The sequence below is a fragment of the Dermacentor andersoni genome, chromosome 7 (genome assembly GCF_023375885.2).
Source record: "Dermacentor andersoni chromosome 7, qqDerAnde1_hic_scaffold, whole genome shotgun sequence".
Taxonomy (NCBI): domain Eukaryota; kingdom Metazoa; phylum Arthropoda; class Arachnida; order Ixodida; family Ixodidae; genus Dermacentor; species Dermacentor andersoni.
The window spans coordinates 113584138-113600724 of NC_092820.1; the positions used below are offsets into that span (position 1 = coordinate 113584138).

General features: G+C 45.2%; 1 protein-coding gene across 1 annotated transcript in view; it reads right to left on the reverse strand.

The window, feature by feature from the left end:
- Nucleotides 1–12644: 12644 nt before the first annotated feature.
- The window catches only part of LOC126534925 (putative phospholipase B-like 2), a 37841-nt gene continuing 33898 nt past the window's right edge, over nucleotides 12645–16587 (reverse strand). The window contains exons 8-11 of the mRNA XM_050182129.3: nucleotides 15228–15299; nucleotides 14583–14735; nucleotides 13873–14032; nucleotides 12645–12897 (exon numbers count right to left, since the gene is read on the reverse strand). Of these exons, the coding sequence (XP_050038086.2) occupies nucleotides 12706–12897; nucleotides 13873–14032; nucleotides 14583–14735; nucleotides 15228–15299 (577 nt within the window). The 3' untranslated portion in view covers nucleotides 12645–12705. The remainder of the gene's footprint in view (nucleotides 12898–13872; nucleotides 14033–14582; nucleotides 14736–15227; nucleotides 15300–16587) is intronic.

The window sequence follows — 16587 nt, forward strand, 5'->3', positions numbered from 1 at the left end:
ATATGGAACAGAAAGAGGTTAACAATGGAGCTTGAGAACTTATCGTCAGCACAACGCGCAATATCATCATCATCATCATAATCATTTATTGGTCCTTAAAGACCCCTGGAAGGGGCATTACATAAGGGGGGGGGGGGGAAACATTGAACGCAACAACCAACGCAACAATATCAGATGTTTTCTGAGTATGGCCTAAGAAGAAAACGTCTCTGACTCAAATTTCAATATTGTTTTCACACCTTACATTCATAAGCTCCCATAGCGGCGTTAGGTCCTTTCGCATTCATCACACTCTTTCCAGGCGTAGCCATGCTATGCGCAGCACCATAACGCAAATTAGCCACTTTCACATGTTCGCAAATTCTGTTCCTAATCCTCGTGTACGAATACTTTTGCACAGACAACTCTCCTTTGAACTACACTTAAGTCGTTCAGGTTACTTCAAAAAGTTTCCTTAAGTTGGAACGCGTAGCTCAATTGAAAACTAAAATGCAGAAGTATGATGCCTTTAGACGTGAAAAATTGCAAAACATATGTCTGTATTACCGATTTGTACCATTCAAACCCTATTTATCTCGATGGTTTTCTTTGCGATTATTCATTTGTCGCCGTGCTGACTGCGAAGAATATGAAATAAATGTTGGGATCTTCTGAATGTCCCTAAGATACACTCATGCATTTCAAATTTGATGTTTAGAGGAGGAAAATGTTATGCTATTATCACCGGGCAGTGCTCATTTAAAGACACTGACGAATAATTCTAGCTGTTTTAATCGGATTACCCTTCTGCAATGCCAAGAAATCTACTTGTGCCGCGACCAGAGAATAAATAAACCAGAAAAGTCGCACAACATGGTGAAGCCGCTTTGAATTTTCCGCACAAGTTTGCCATGACAGCATGCATTCTCGTGGTGTCTGCTCAGACCTATTTAAGTTTAAAAGAGCTAACTAAACTGAATCATTTTCAGCAGAATTTATTTATTTATTTACAGTACCCTCAGGGTCCAGAAGGACGTTGCAGAGGGGGTGGGTGCAATAATAATAAAAAAAATAAACACGTTCAAACAATTATTAGTATTTAGGTGATAAACTCAAAACATAATCAGTTATAGCAATCTTGAAAGGTGATGCCTCCTCGCTGCAGGCGATGGAGGGGGGAAAGTGGTTCCACTCGGCACTGGTTTTTGGCAGAAATGAATCAGAGAAAACATTTGTGCAACAGAAAGGAATGAACAATTTACACCGATGATCAAGGCGCGACGACTGGTACGAAGGCTCTGAAATGAATTCTTGTATAAGCGAGCTATTTTGGTAAAATATTACTTGAAAAAGGCAAAGATGGGAAATTTTTCTTCCAAGCTGCAAATTAGTAAGCCCAACGTTTGCCTTCATAAAGAAACGCTAGCTGTGCGGAAATAATTTGAAAGGATCAAATGTGCTGACCTCTTCTGGACTGACTCAATGGTATCTGCTAATGTTTTTTGACCATGGTTCCAAAGAGATGACGTATACCCCAGCTTCAGTCTAATTAGTGTTTTGTAGAGCAGTAACTTCAAATGGGGTGGCGCTATTGAAAAATTCCTGCGAATGTAGCCAAGATATCTGTTTGCATTGTTTGTGATATGTTCGATGTGCGCATGCCACGAAAGGTTACTGTTTAGCTGGATTCCAAGATATTTATAGGAAGTCATGTGCTCAAGGTTGGTTTCATTGATAATATAGCCGAAAGTTTTAGCGACGCGAGTAAGACATAATTTTGCATTTGGTCGCATTTAAGAACATCAAATACTCTGCTATTGCTGGCCCAGATGAACCCAAAGATGAAAAAAAAAAAAGAGTACATACAAATTTGTGCACGGCACTGACGTACTAGAGGCTCGGTTTCGACACCGACAAAAAACAAATACAACTTTGACGTTCCTTTATTTTTTTAATAAACAACAGATTACTGCTAAATGAGAGCAAGTAGTGCCCTGAAGGAATACCCTAATAATTTTAAAGATACTTAGTGTTCCTCTGTAGGGTCCATTAAAAAAAAGTGACACGTGAAGCAGCTAAAAAGTTCGTTCATTCGCCGTGGCTGGATTCAGTTTTCGCAGATGTCACTGTCGTAAGCCCTGTATTCTATTGGGCATGTCGCATGGTAGGCGCCAAGGCAGCTTTCAGGAATGTTATCAACAGCATCCATGGCCACCCACAGTATGCAAACTGAAAAGAGAGAAAGAAATATAAGTACGGCTGCAATAAACGTATCTGGTTCAATTGTAATCGGCAAATCACGAAATGTGAGAAGTTGTGCAACGTAGGCAATTGACATTTGAACACGCACACTCGCCTACTAATTCGAATACTAATTGGCCACAGTTACACCGGGTGTGTTACGGCACCAGCAATTCGAAACACATCGTCAGCAGGACAACTTACAGCTGAGGCTTATGCAACAATTACACACACAAAAAAATATTTACATTGAAAACTTCACAGTTTGGCCACTTGAGCAGCACCTCACTCAGAGACAGCGAAGCTGCATAAGCGAGCTCTCATAAACTTTGGAAGTGTGCACTGGTTTCCCTGAGTCATAGCCCTCGCGCTCTCCCAAACAGAGGTTAAAGTCATAGTGACCAACTCCCAACAGGCGTGCCGCAACTTTGCTAGCGGCAGAATTCATACCACTACGCTCCGCATGACCAATCAAAAGCCGCTAACGAGATCAGCCATGATCATCTGGGCGCCAGCTCATCACGGCATTGCTGGCAAAGAGGTCGCCAACCACGTGGCTTGAGATTTGACCCACCGCGCCGACGCCGAGGAAACTCAACCTGAGTTCATGCACGCTCTAGTCTCGTACAAAGACATCAGACAACACTACACGCTAACCTGCAGAAAATATGCAGCCCCACACAATTCACTACCTAGAGAGCAGTAGCGATTCCTCCGAGCTCTACATGTTAATACATTCCCCAACCAACCAGAAATCACCTCATAGCCCCTACACAATTCTCTCCGCAATGCTGCTTCAGTGCAGAGCCCGGATTCCTTAGGTACATAGTAGGGGGTTGCAGAGCGGCACCAGTAAATCCTCCGAACCCTTACCACGCCAACGAGCTTTGGGAGAGAGCCTTGGCCAGCTCCGAACTCGAGGATCAGCAACGTCTGATTGCGAGGGCCCAGGACGTGGCCCGAGCTCAAGGTATTCTGAAATGAGGACTCCTCTCCTAAGCTGCATTCACCCAATAAAAATGTTTATTCTCTCTCTCTCTCTCTCTCTCTGGTTTCCCTGCAATCTCCTAAACAGTTACCAAACGTTTTACAGTATCCGGTGCAATCCACTTTGCTGTTCCGCAGCAACGTTGAAACTGCCGCCGAAGCGCTTCTCCGCCCCAATCCCGTTTGTGCGCAAGCGCGAGTAAGAGCAGGCGCGGGAGAGAAAATCTGGGGGCTTTTGCTCCTTGAATGTGTGACCCTGCCTAAGCAGTATGGCGCGCCTGTTCTATGCGTTTTTCCCCTAGACATGGGGATCGAGTGGGGTCGAGTTTGTTTACGCTCCGACGCTGGCTGCCTGCGCGGTGAGACAGTGGGCACGGAAGCCCCATTTGTTGATCGCTGTGTGTGAAGGTACGTCGGACAGATTTTCTGGCGCCTGCGGCGCTGGTGCTGAGTCAGTCATGACGTTTTTTTTTTTACCTTTCTTGTCCCTTGCGGTCCTCTACCTTCCAAAAAACATCACTAATTTTGCCGGAGGCAGAGTAGAAGCCGTAGTAGAGGCCTGGCCTGCTCTCCTGGTGCAGTATCTTCGCTCTTGGCAGGCTTTTCGTATGCTGCTGTGCGCAACTTTTTCAGAGGCATTTTTGAGTAGTCCCCTTTGAGCGAAATAAAGGCACAGCGCCTTAGCAACTCCGGTTGAACGCCACTGCCTGATGTTACGCCGTGAGGATAATTGGCTCTGCGTCTCGCCCAGGTTAGGTTAGGTTACCTTAGGTTTAGGTTAGGGTTAGGTTACGCTAGGGTAGACGGCGTTAGGGTGGCGCGGCGTATTCTCACAGCGCTCACGTCGCGCGGATTTTTGTCTGTGCGTCTCGGCCACGTTAGGTTATGTCAGGTTAGGTTAACGTAAAAGGCGTTAGGGTGGCGCTGCGTATTCTCACAGCGGTTATGCCGTGAGTATTATTGTCTTTTCGTCTCGGCCACGTTTGCTTAGTAGGTTAGGTTAGCGTAAGAGGCGTTAGGGTAGCCCGACGTATTCTCATAGCGGTTGCGCGGCGTCGAGCGTCACCGGCGGCCTTTCAGCCACTTGCGTTCAAACGCGCTTGCTAAGGTGGTCTGACATCTGGATTTTCAATATATGCAGCCTGGCCTCTACTACGGTCCGTATACTGCTCCCACGGAAACATCTGTGGCGTTATTTTCGACGTACATCACCATAAGGCGCGAGGAAGCAATGGTCCGGCACGACTGACTTCGTACGAGCGCCGCAGGTGCGAGACAGTCTGTTTGACACAGCGGTCACCAAATGGGGCGTCAGTGCCTGCTGCTTCACCTATTTCACCGTTCGAGCGTAAACAAGCTCGACCCCACTCCGTAATGCCGACCCCGCAAGGGAGAAACGCATACAACGCGCGCTAACAAACCTCCTCCGTAGTGTCTAGGCAGAGTCATATATTCAAGGAGCAAAAGCCTGCAGATTTTCTCTCTCGCGCCCGCAATTAGATGCGCCTGCTCACAAACGTCGGACGACCCTTCAAATCAACGTCTCGTCAATCCAGTTCGCTCAGCGCCATCGCCATCTTGCGTGTAGTTCAGATTAGAGTCTAGCTCATACTCTCCCACCAGGCAGCACCACTAAGTCATGTTTGGTAATTCATGAACTTGGCCCAAGAAGCGCGAAAACGCTGCTAAAAGCATTGGAGGCAGTCATAACAAGTTTTGAAATTCCGCACAGTTGGAAACAGAGTAAAATGAATTTGATTTAAAAAGGCAAAGGCGATAAGACGAACATAAAATCCTTCCGACCAATTACGATAACATCTGTAATATATAGGATGGCGATGCAGGCGGTGAAATTAAAAATGCAGTCATGGGTAGAAAGTAATAGAATGCTCGGAGAACTTCAGAACGGGTTCAGAAGTGGTAGGCGCTTAGATGATAGCCTGTTCGTGCTTACCCAGTGCATAGAAATCGCTAAGGCGGAAAATAGACCTCTGTATTGAGCCTTCCTGGACATAAGCGGTGCATACAACAACGTGAACAGGGAACTCCTATGGAACATATTAAAAGATGAAGGTATCGGTCATGAGGTAATTGATTTTCTACAGGAAACACATCGAGAAAATAATGTTGAAATAACACAGGAAGGAATTAAGAGTACGACAACTGCCGAGGTACGCAAAGGATTCAGGCAAGGTGGTCCTCTATACCCGCGGCTGTTCATGCTTTATATGACAAATATGGAAAAAAGGTTACAACGAAGCAATCTAGGGTATAATCTGTCGTACTGATTAGGCGGAAAGCTTGTTGAGCAACCTTAAGGGCATTGCTGAAGTTTTTAAGGACATGCGAATTGTGCGATCGCCTTTGAGCGTTGTATCGCGTACTATCGCGTTACTGCGTGAATTTTCCGATTTCTCTTTTTTTTTTCTCCTCTTCTTCTTCTTTCTTCTTTTATTTCCTTTACCCCTTTCCCCAGCACAGGGTAGCCAGCCGGTACTTACACTGGCTAACCTCCCTGTCTTTCCTCCTCTTTGTCTCTCCTTGTTGAGCAACGACTGCCGGGTTTAATGTATGCGGACGATATTGTTCTGTTAGCAGATAGCCAGGAGCATTTGAAGACTATGGTTAATTACTGTGGAGACGAAGGAGACAGTGTAGGTTTCAGCTAAGTCAGGTGGGCTGTTTTTCAACGATACAAGTGATCAGGAGCTTACAATACAATGCCATAAAATACCCCGAGTGGCCGAATACAAATATCTCGGGGTATGGATAAACAAAGGGCAGATGTACACGGAAAAGCACGAATAGTCTCTCATAGCAAAAGGGCGAAGAGACGCCAGGATAATGAAACATAGGGCATTGTGGGGGTACAACAGGTATGAAGTACTGAGAGGTATTTGGAAAGGAATAGTGGTGCCGGGGCTTCCTTTCAGGAATGCGGTCCTGTGCTTAAGGGCAGAAGTTCAGTCGAGACTAGAAGTAAATCAGAGAGCTGTTGGAAGATTAGCACTAGGTGCCCACGGGAAAACCACTAACGAGGCACCGGAAGCTCAGTGTAATATCCTATAGAAAAACGCTTGAGGAAATCGGACGATAACAGGTGGGCAGCTAAGGTGTTTAAATACCTATACAGAACGAGCATTGACTCACAATGTCGGAACAGAACTAGGAAGCTAACCAGTAAGTATGCCAGACACGAGGAATGAGAAAAACAGAGCATTAAAGGACAAGTTAAAAACGCGGAACGTAGAAATTGGATCAATTCAATGTAAAAGAAGCATAGTGTTGAACTATACCCATACTGAAAACAGCAGATCAGGAAGGAAGCGTGTTATGATAACTCAAGAGGCAGTGCCCTACTCTTTGAAGCTTGGTCAGGATGTCTCAGAACGAGCAGATATAAAAAGAAATTTAACGAAGAACAAGACGCATGTGCTGCGTGTGGTAAATCTGTAGATACAATAGAATACCTCATACTAAAATGCTATGGTATCCATCCCCATGTCGATGGGGCCACAGTCATGCATCCCGAGGTCCTAGGGTTAAGAGATAACAATAGTCATGTAAATAAATATGCGGTGGAAATTAGCAAAAATCGATTGGAAGATTGGTGGCTCAAAAGCAGACAGGTGACATAAGGTTAAAAGTGTAGGAAGACGTATTTAAAGAAAATGACGAGTTTTAATAACTTGCAATACAGTGAAACAAAAATAAAAAGCTGAGCATGGTGGCAACTGCCATCACCCCGTTTCAACGGGGACGATCCTACCTTCCATCCACCCATCCATAGAAAAGGAAAAAACAGGAATCTCTTCCCCGTCGCAGCATGCTCCAGTCTGTCCTTGTTGCGACGCAGCAACAAGTTATATGCTGTATTTGAGGAGAATGCCCCCCTCCGTCCGTTTGTTGAGGGCAAGTTGTGGCTGGCACCATTGTCGTTGTGTTGCTGCTCTTTGCGCGTGGTGATCGTCTTCCCTCTGATACTTTAAATTAAATTATGGGGTTTTACGTGCCAAATTCACTTTCTGATAATGAGGCACGCCGTAGTGGAGGACTCCAGAAATTTGGACCACCTGAGGTTCTTTAACGTGCACCTAACGCTAAGTACACAGGTGTTTTCGCCCCCATCGAAATGCGGCGGCCGTGGCCGGGATTCGATCCCGCGACCTCGTCCTCAGCAGCCCAACACCATAGCCACTGAGCAACCACGGCGGGTCCCTCTGATACTTTCAGCAATGGCCCCGGTCGACCCTTTCTCTGTGTAAAATGCTCAGTGCTGCTGATGCAGTGGTAAGTGGTTCGTCACTCCCACTTTTGATGTGGCTGTCATGTGAGTGCGGGCCGCTGCTTCGAAAACCGTCTCGGTAGACGGCGGGCAGACCGCAATGCTCGGCGGAACAGAAGAACTGTAATAATAAAGATAGATTGAGACGGAAATGGGGGGAACCTTGACTGCCGCTGATCGTGAACTAGTTTTGTTTCTCTTTCTTCCTAGTGTCTACTTTCTTTTTTTTTTTTAGCATTCCGCAAATTACGGTCCCGCTAAATGAAGGTTCAGAGGTTGAAATGGTAAATATAGCTTTCTGCCTATAAACAGAGAGATCAATAAAGCAAAGGGAAGGAAATTGCTACTGACCGCGGTAAGATATCTAGCGCAGTCTGCGGACACCCGAGCAGTGGAGGAGGGGTGCCGATGAAAAAAATAGGGCTAAATATTAGTAGGCAGAATGGAGTAGAAACGAAATTTTTACAAGATAACGACTAAGTAAAAGAAAAAAAAGGAGAATGTTTATTGGCGGAGTGAATTCCCTGAGAAAGTTTGTCACCGGCTCCGCGCCGGCTGTCGCGTCATTCGAGTTTCAGAGCCGCGGTACAGTGAAATCGTAAAGAACCGATGGCACAAAATGTTCGCTTTCAGCAATGTACATGCGCTCACCGATTCTAGCAGTCATCACGCAAGCGTTATGATCGCAATGGCCACCGCTAGCCCTCAGGCATAACCTTGCGCACAGCCCTTAAATGTGTCCCAAGTTTCGTCGACAGCCGTTTACCTCGCTTTCACGAAGGACAGTTTCTGTACCTTCCCATGACACAGGCGTCCAGTGCCAAGTGCTCACACTTGCCCTTGGAATAAGATCACAGGCTCTACACCAGCAGGAACTGAATAAACAGATTTTTTGCTAAAAGTACTTTTTTCTAGAAGTCATGAGTCTACGTAGCGCAAATTTTGCACGTGTTCTCTGCACTTCTCGCCACGCCCGGGTTTCTTTTCTTTTTTTCTGCTGAATTCGAAGGCTTTCGAGCACACACGCGCTGTTGTGCGTGCAATGGCGGAAAAACTTCGTAAAAATAAACGGGTGGAAGCACAGCTCGATCGACTGCAATGCACCGCTACATGCAGGCGGCAATAACTGCCGCAATTTTCGAGGGTACGATCATTACCTGAAAAAGAAAGTGTGCAATGTAGGGGTCCCAGCATTGGGCGAGTGCGATGATTACGCGGGTAAATAGGATATATCATTGTACGAGAACACCACCTAGCTAAAGGAAATCACATGTTTGAAAACACCACTGGGCGTCGGAACACGTGACATTCGGCTTGATGCACGCTGCTTGGAATGCTGCAGGTCACGCAGCCATCCGCACTGTTTGCTGCAGTCGGGGTATGTAAGGCACGCTCATTGTTTGCTGCTAATTCTATCGTTCAACCGGCGTCGCGCAGAATAGGGCAAACACAGTACTCTGACAAAGACATCACAGCTCACTGCGTTGGGAAAGCAAGTTTCAAGGTATCGTTATTCTAGCCTGGGAACTAGGAGGCGGCAAGGGCATGTTCTGTGTGCACTTGAAGAACGCTTCCACAGTTACCTGTAAAGAAAAGAGAGCACCCAGAAATTGCTGAATGAATAATACTTGATGTCCATTTCTCCTGGGCGCAGAGAGAGAGAGAGAGAGAGAGAGAGAGAGCAAGCAGAGGAAAGGCAGGGAGGTCAGCCAGACGAGCGCCCGGTTCGCTACCCTGCACTGGAGGTAAAGAAAAGGGCAATAATGGCACAATAGCCTAATCTGCTGGTTAGCTACTATGTACGAATGACATACCGTGCATGGCGCTGTTTTCCTTTTTTTCTTTAGTTGAGTTAGCTACCGTAGGACTACGTTGAAGGCATGTTTGCAGACAGCAGTGCTTCAAGGAATGTGGAGTATGCGCCGCGACGAGACTCAAATCTGGAGAAAGAATCCATCCGCGTTCCCCCCCCCCCCCCCCTTTGTAATGCTTTGCAGCGGCACATTTGCGAAGTGTTGTAACCAACGTGAGAAAGCTTGATATTTTTTCCCACAGATGGCGCCACCACAAAGAAACGCCTTTGATTTATTATTAATTAGAAATACTTTTTTTCGAGCACTCCTTAGTAAAACTCGGGAGTGCTATTAATTACAAAACAATGTATGGCTACGCTACTGTGCAACGCTCGTGAGTTCGCGTGCACTTGAAAAAGAATGCCAATTTGCATGGACCTGGTTAGCAGAAAGATTACCTAAATGCAGTGCTCCATTGTAGATTTTTTATTAAACATAAGACAACTTTGTCTTCGTAGAATGGAGAGAAGGGCTAGCTACTTGATTATTGAAAACTTCAGAGTTTCAGCTTGCATAGTTTTGCTCCTTCCTCCGTAATTAGTTACCAAGTATAGCCATAAATTGCCAATAACAAGTAATAATAACTGAATAACTGTTCATCAGAACACCAAACTTCGCGTAAATGATAACTGCACCGTAGCCTAAAAAAAACCACTAAATATTGTTCTTCTGCGTTGAAGAAGAAAGCCAGATATTCACTCAAAAACTTTTATTGTTCTCGTATATTTACTTGAGTCTACATATATTTCTAAATGTTTTACATGCTATATCTCTTTATAGAAACCTTTCATAATATTTAATTTAAAGGCGCAGCAAACTTCATTGAGTTATGTTGAACAGTTTGGCTGGAAACACCGTACAACTGTGGCTAGGACAGCAAAAACGCCGTTTTTTGCTCACACGGCTTTGATTGCCGTCAGGTAACGCTTCGTGATAAGCGATAATACTACGTGTCATACAAAAGCCCAGGAAGTAACCTTTCTAATTAAATATAGCACGTATCCGTGAAATTAGTGCAGAAAGCCTAATGCGTCCGCAAACAATCAAATGTGGAGCGCGTTCCACCGGAATGAGATCGCCACCTTAGCCACGGAGCAAGATTGGTGCTGGATAGGAACCGATGTCTCTCGTATCTAGACCAATCGGCAGCTGTCGCTCCGGCGACATCACGTTCGCGGCATTCGCCACGAAGTGTGACGAAAGAACTGCAACATCCTGTGGATGACCTCGTCACTGTTTGAACTATCCGTGGATGAGTGGCCCTTCAGGTGACCGCTGCAGACATTTATTCGCCACTTTCAAAACAGCTTTGTATCGCTGCTTTGGGCAGTTTTAACACTAGCGTAAGTTCGCGTAGCATTCCTAATCAAAGGTTCTCAGGTTACCTCTCTATTATGAACATGTAGAAGCATCAGTCGCGTTTCTGAAGCTTTGACAATGTAGTACCAACAGTGCACCCGTGCTGCCCATTAAAGCTCGTTATTGATATGATTGTCATTATTGCTTGCAAACGTATGTGTATACAGCTGACGCAGAGCAAAACTAGGTGTGAAGCAGGCTGCAACTCTTCCGACAGGGAGGATATAGAAGCATGGAAATCCAAGGTAAGAAAGGGGGATGGAATGAGGAAAGTAAAAACGAGACGACCTATTGTAAAGACAAAGATAAAACAGCGTCGATAAATTGGGTGCCGCAGCAGGAAAAGAATAAACGATCACCGCAGGTCGCACTATCAGAGACAGACTGAATAAATAAGAGAAATGACGAGTCATTTGCAACAGGGATAACATACGCTACCAAAGAAGAGACCAATCAGTTTCTACTTGAAATCTAAAGAGGGCGCTTTGAACCCAATCGCGCGAGACGGAGAATGAATGTTGCACAGGCACTCGTTGATAGCAGCACACAGCAGGGCCAAGACGACGCTAGTCCCTCAGTAGCAACTTGCGCTGCACAAGGAAAGCTGGACGTTACAGTATGAGGTGCTCGAGTGCCACGCAAGTACCACAATAAGCACACAAATGACTGTGCACATGTCTTTGCGGTGCAAGCGTTTATACACCATACGCAATTGTTTTGCTGCCCATTCACATTGTTCTCTGAAATCTTGAAACATATTTGCAAATGTCATGCTCTTGCACGCCTTGCAAACTCATTTTTTTTTCCGCGCGGCTTTCAGGGGACACGGAGTAATTATTGTCGTCGACATCCGCGTTTTAGAGCAAGGACAGCTTTTGCAAATTACAGCAGCAGTCACGTACAATTTCGGCCACATTAGAGGCTTAAACCACTCACAAGCAGCGACATTTCAGCCATGAGATTACTGTATCTTTTTTTTTCCTAGTATAATAAGTCACCATGACCTGCTAATGACATACTGAAAGAGATCAGAACGGCTTTATGTCTCACTATGGAAAGTAAATATGTACAGTGCTCAGCGATTGAAACGCGATACTCGGGCAGTATGGCAGCCGGTCGTTCTTGCGTCACCGGTGAGCGCTGAGTGGTCGCTGAGGGGCCCAGTTGCATCACAATGCATCAAAATGACTCCCGTTTTCATGTGACCACAAAAGTGCATCAGCTCAATTTCCCCAGCGTTCAGTAATGCTGCCAGGAAGTGCCGGCCGCCATTATTTCTGAGTATCGCGTTTCTATCGCTGCGCACTGAACATGTTAAGGGGCACTGACGTTAGCCTAATTACATTCCGTGAACTTCTCGGCGGCTGCACTCTCATGAAAAAAATTTTCCCATTCCCTCTCTCAGTAACAGAAATGGCGCCTATAACCTTCCTTTGAACGTCAGTTGTATGTGCGCAAGGATTAACGAGTATGTGGGCGTGGAAAAACTGAGCAATAAAGCAACTGTACAGCGTCGCGAGTGTGATCGTCAATTGTTCGGATGGAAAAGGAGTTTTCATGATTTATGCGCATGCTGCGTGTACTTTTGCTTTCCCACTCTGTTCCTACTTTTCTAGCGCGTTGATTGGTATTTGGTGTAGTTGTCGCTATAAATTACTTGGTAATCAGCGTGCCGTCATTCGTCTTGCAGGCGTCGGCCCCTCTTTGCTCTGTTTCTTCGCCAGATTAAGTCACCGACTACGTAGTTCATATGGGCACTCTACTTTGAGCTTTATATTCACTGCGCATCGGATATCGAGAAATCAAACGACCTTTAAGCTCACAGACTATACCAGAGTTCTCGCAGTTTCCACCAGTGCCGAGTCATCATTATTTTTTTTTCGACAAGCAGACGACTTGAACGGCCCTTTATTAAGGACCATCATATAAAGCGTGAGAGTATGTCTTTATTTGTGTAAAGTCACCGCCCAGCCACCGAAACACGACCGCTCCTAGCGGCCTTCAGCTGCTCGCGCTGGTGCGCCTCGCCGGTTCCCATTTGTGTTGAACAGGCTTGAACTGCCATTTGTCCGGTTGCCCGACGTGGCTGCCTCCCAGTCCGCTGGTGCTCCACTGGAACGGTGGCTGGGTCCTCCACGTGGGCCCACTCTCACCGACAAACTCCAGCGACGGAAACAGTTCATGACTTGTCACCTACATACGTAGAGAAACGCGTCTGAGATAGGACGATGAAAGGGACAACCACACTTCTTCTTTGCAGAACGCTAACAGGCTACGTCAATTTACGTATGCATTCTCCAGCACGGAACTTGTTTTGTCAACTGCCGTACTTCACGCGAAGTGCTAGTTCTGTGCCTCAGGGTACACAACGACACATAATTTATGATGCAATATTCCTGAACAGGTGGGCTGTAGATGCCTTGGCCACACAGAAAAGTGTCGTTTTGTATCAATCGGCCAGCTTTATTGCCTCGAAAATTAATTTCTTTCACGCTTCAGTGATGACTTGAAGCCATGTACAACAAATGTATGCAGAAAGCGCATTTGAAGAGGATAGAGATCAAGCTGGGCCACCAAACAAGAACCAGGTATTTTATGATTCTGCATGATGCGGGGTGTCATAGGAAAGGAATTTTGTGATTGGCGAACAAATCTAAATGCGAAATGAGGAGTTCACTAGCATGAGGTTGCTCGGTTTCACACGCACCTCATGAATGATTCCAAAGGTAAGGCGCGATGACAAGGTGAGAATGACATGCTAGCGTCTCCGGACCCTTTTCAGAATGGCTGACCAGGAAACCGAGAACTATACCGTCTGTCACAAAGGTCCCTCTCGACCAGACCAGCACTGCGACTGAGACAACTAGGATGATCTAATAATAAAGTGCTATGTGCTTCTCTAGGCTTCTGTGAGGTAATACCTAAAGCGCAAGGCAAGCAAGCAGCTTTACCTCTACTATGAACGCGAGCACTTTTGCTTGTAAGAGTTTGCGACCCTGGTACCACTGGCAGTGGTCAATGCTGAAATAGAGGCCTGCATTTAACATGAATGCTTTCCTTTGCAATAATACAGAATTGCAGTCCGACCTTCGTGAAACGAAAAGCAAGTTTGCACTGTGTCAGTCCGTGTAGAAAATAATGACCTCGTTTTGTATTAACAACTGTCACCTTGGCGTCAATGCCACCGACAGCCCGCCGGTGCATCCCTGGGACGTCGTACTGTCCGTTGGCGTCAAGCAGGTCAGTGCGCGCTGCGATGGCGTAGACCGGATTGTACGGTGGGGTGCAGTTGCATTGCGACAGTGGATCGTTCTTGTAGTCATTGTACCTGGGAAAATAGCGCGTGAAATCGATACAAAATTTAACCTGGTAAATAAATGGGTGAATAAATCATATGAAGAGGTTGGGCATAGCTGAGGGGGAGTACTTTACATTTACAATCATGACTTCAACTACAGGCTATACCGCAAAGTCGTTATGATCTGAAGCAAAAGTATATCAAAAATAACATTGACATATCATTGAAAGACGTAGATGTTGGCGTTGGAAGAACGGTGAAAAATACGCCGGTATTCCTATATCTAAAAGAAACTAATGTCCTCCAGAGACGGTAATGTAAACAAAGCCGCGGTTATTTGAGGAGGCTATTACTAGCGAAGGAATGCGATTGTTGTGGCTATGTATTGTGGGCCAGAGACACGTTTCTTTATATAATTGACGGTTGCTTTATACGCAGAAGGTAGTGACAACAATCTGAAAGGTATTTTGGAACATACAAATCACCATAAAAAAGGCAAATTACGCTGCTGCACTCGTGTTCTTAATTAACGGCCAACCAGCTTCGCCAGGTGCGTTTCCCGGAACAGCCTTGCACTTACCTCAGGTATGCTACGACGGAGTCCATGTCTGTAAGGTTGCCATTGTCTCTCTGGAACATCTTGGCGCGTGGGCTGTTCTCGTAGGAGTAGTAGTCGCCATATTTCTCCACACTTTCTGGTTGCGATGTCATTTCAAATATTTCAGGAAAATATCTGAAAACGAGAAAAATTGAATTCCCTTAATTCCATGCCACGGAAACAAGTGACTACAGGCAACGCAGATGCATTAGGTCTAAAGCTGTGTTTCATACTGACTGCCGTCTCAACCTAATAATACTTGACGTGTGTGAAAAAAATAAAGTTCTTGAAGAAATGCGTGCTAACTTCTTCCAGATGAACTTGCCTTTAGGGCTTACAACAATTTAAGTTTGTCAGTTATCACTACCACCAACAAAGATGAAGCTTTAGACCAAAGCGACTAATTTACTGACATATGGTACACATATGGTGATAACTAATCCGTGTTCGTTTCGCGCTCTCGCTATAGTTCTTATTCTACGGGCAAGAAAAATAATGTCAAAAGATGTCACTTTTGCACACAACATAAATATTCCACAATACCCGAACAAGTCAGCATTTTTTTTTGTGATCTTTTTAAATTCACTCGTAGAGACAGGAACCGCTCTGAGATAAATGAATACTCACGCCACGTTATAGCCAGCAAAATATTTGCTGTCTCGAAGTACATGACTTATGTCTTCAAATTTGGCAATGCCCCTGAAAGCACATAACATCATCGCAGCGTCATGAATGCACAAACTATACTGCAAATATCTTTGATGCTAATCTATTTTTGTCCTCAAACTGGAGTGCCACTTCAACGATTGCTAAATGTAGTGTCCTGCACATGTAATCCCACTTTCTGCATTTCTTTTGAATGTTTGGTTCTTCTTTTGTTCTTGTTGTTCTCTTTCCTATGAATAAAGGAACCGCCTGCTTGGACCACAGGAGCTGTTCGCTATATGCATAACATAAAAAGGAAATGAAATAACAAACTTCAAACTGACCAACAGAAGTATGAGCAAGCATGAGAAATATGTAATTTAAAATGTGACGAACATTCTCGTCCTGTAAATGGTACAAGCACTTAAAGAAACACCAGGGGTATTAAAGGAATACCTGGCAAGATTTGCAACCTTTAGTCCCTTGCAGTAGACCATCATCTCTTAAGCGGCCCGTTAACCAAGTGCCCCACGTTTGGTCCCAATCTTACCGTGGGATAGGGTATACATATATCGAGATACCTACATGAAAGATACCTACATACCTACATGGTTTTTTATGAAAGCCATTCTAGCAGCCATTCTAGGAACACGGCGGACCCGGTCACAAAGAACAGAAAGAGCACTGCCATAAGCACGACCAATTCCACATCACAGAGGCACTCCAGACATCATGTCACTACTCTATTCACTATTGTTCCGATGGAATACCAGGCTCGCTTCGCCTTTCAAACATCTGTTTCGCGCCGGCCGCCTCCCTCGTAATCGGGCTTCCCCACTCAACATGTACGCTCTGCTAGTTCGCATAAATATAGCGAGTTTTACAATGCTTTCTGCAGGAACTGAGTCCTTAAGATTATATTGCCGGAAACAGGAGGGTGATGTGTTTGTGATAATATATTGACGTGTTGATGTGTTCTCAGTAAGTTCATTTTAGCGAGTAATGCAGAGTAATTCGTTGTATAAGACCACGCTTCTTTAGTCAGCCAGCGAATATTTACTGTAATTTATGCTGCCCCTGCTTTATGCTAATTTATGCTGCTAGGAGCTCTACTTCGTGCTGCAGAATACATTGTTATGGCTATTAGATATGACATTTCAGCCATAACTACTAAATTTTCTTGTTTGTGGTCCAGGTTTATTGTGGTCTTTGACATGAAGTTACGATGATTTCGCGCACTGCCCATAATTCTTAGCAGAACGGAATAGCTAGGCGCTCGCTGCAACAGGACACTAGTGCCACGTTTTCTCTAGCATTCTTAATCCGAAAGGATTTAGTGGAT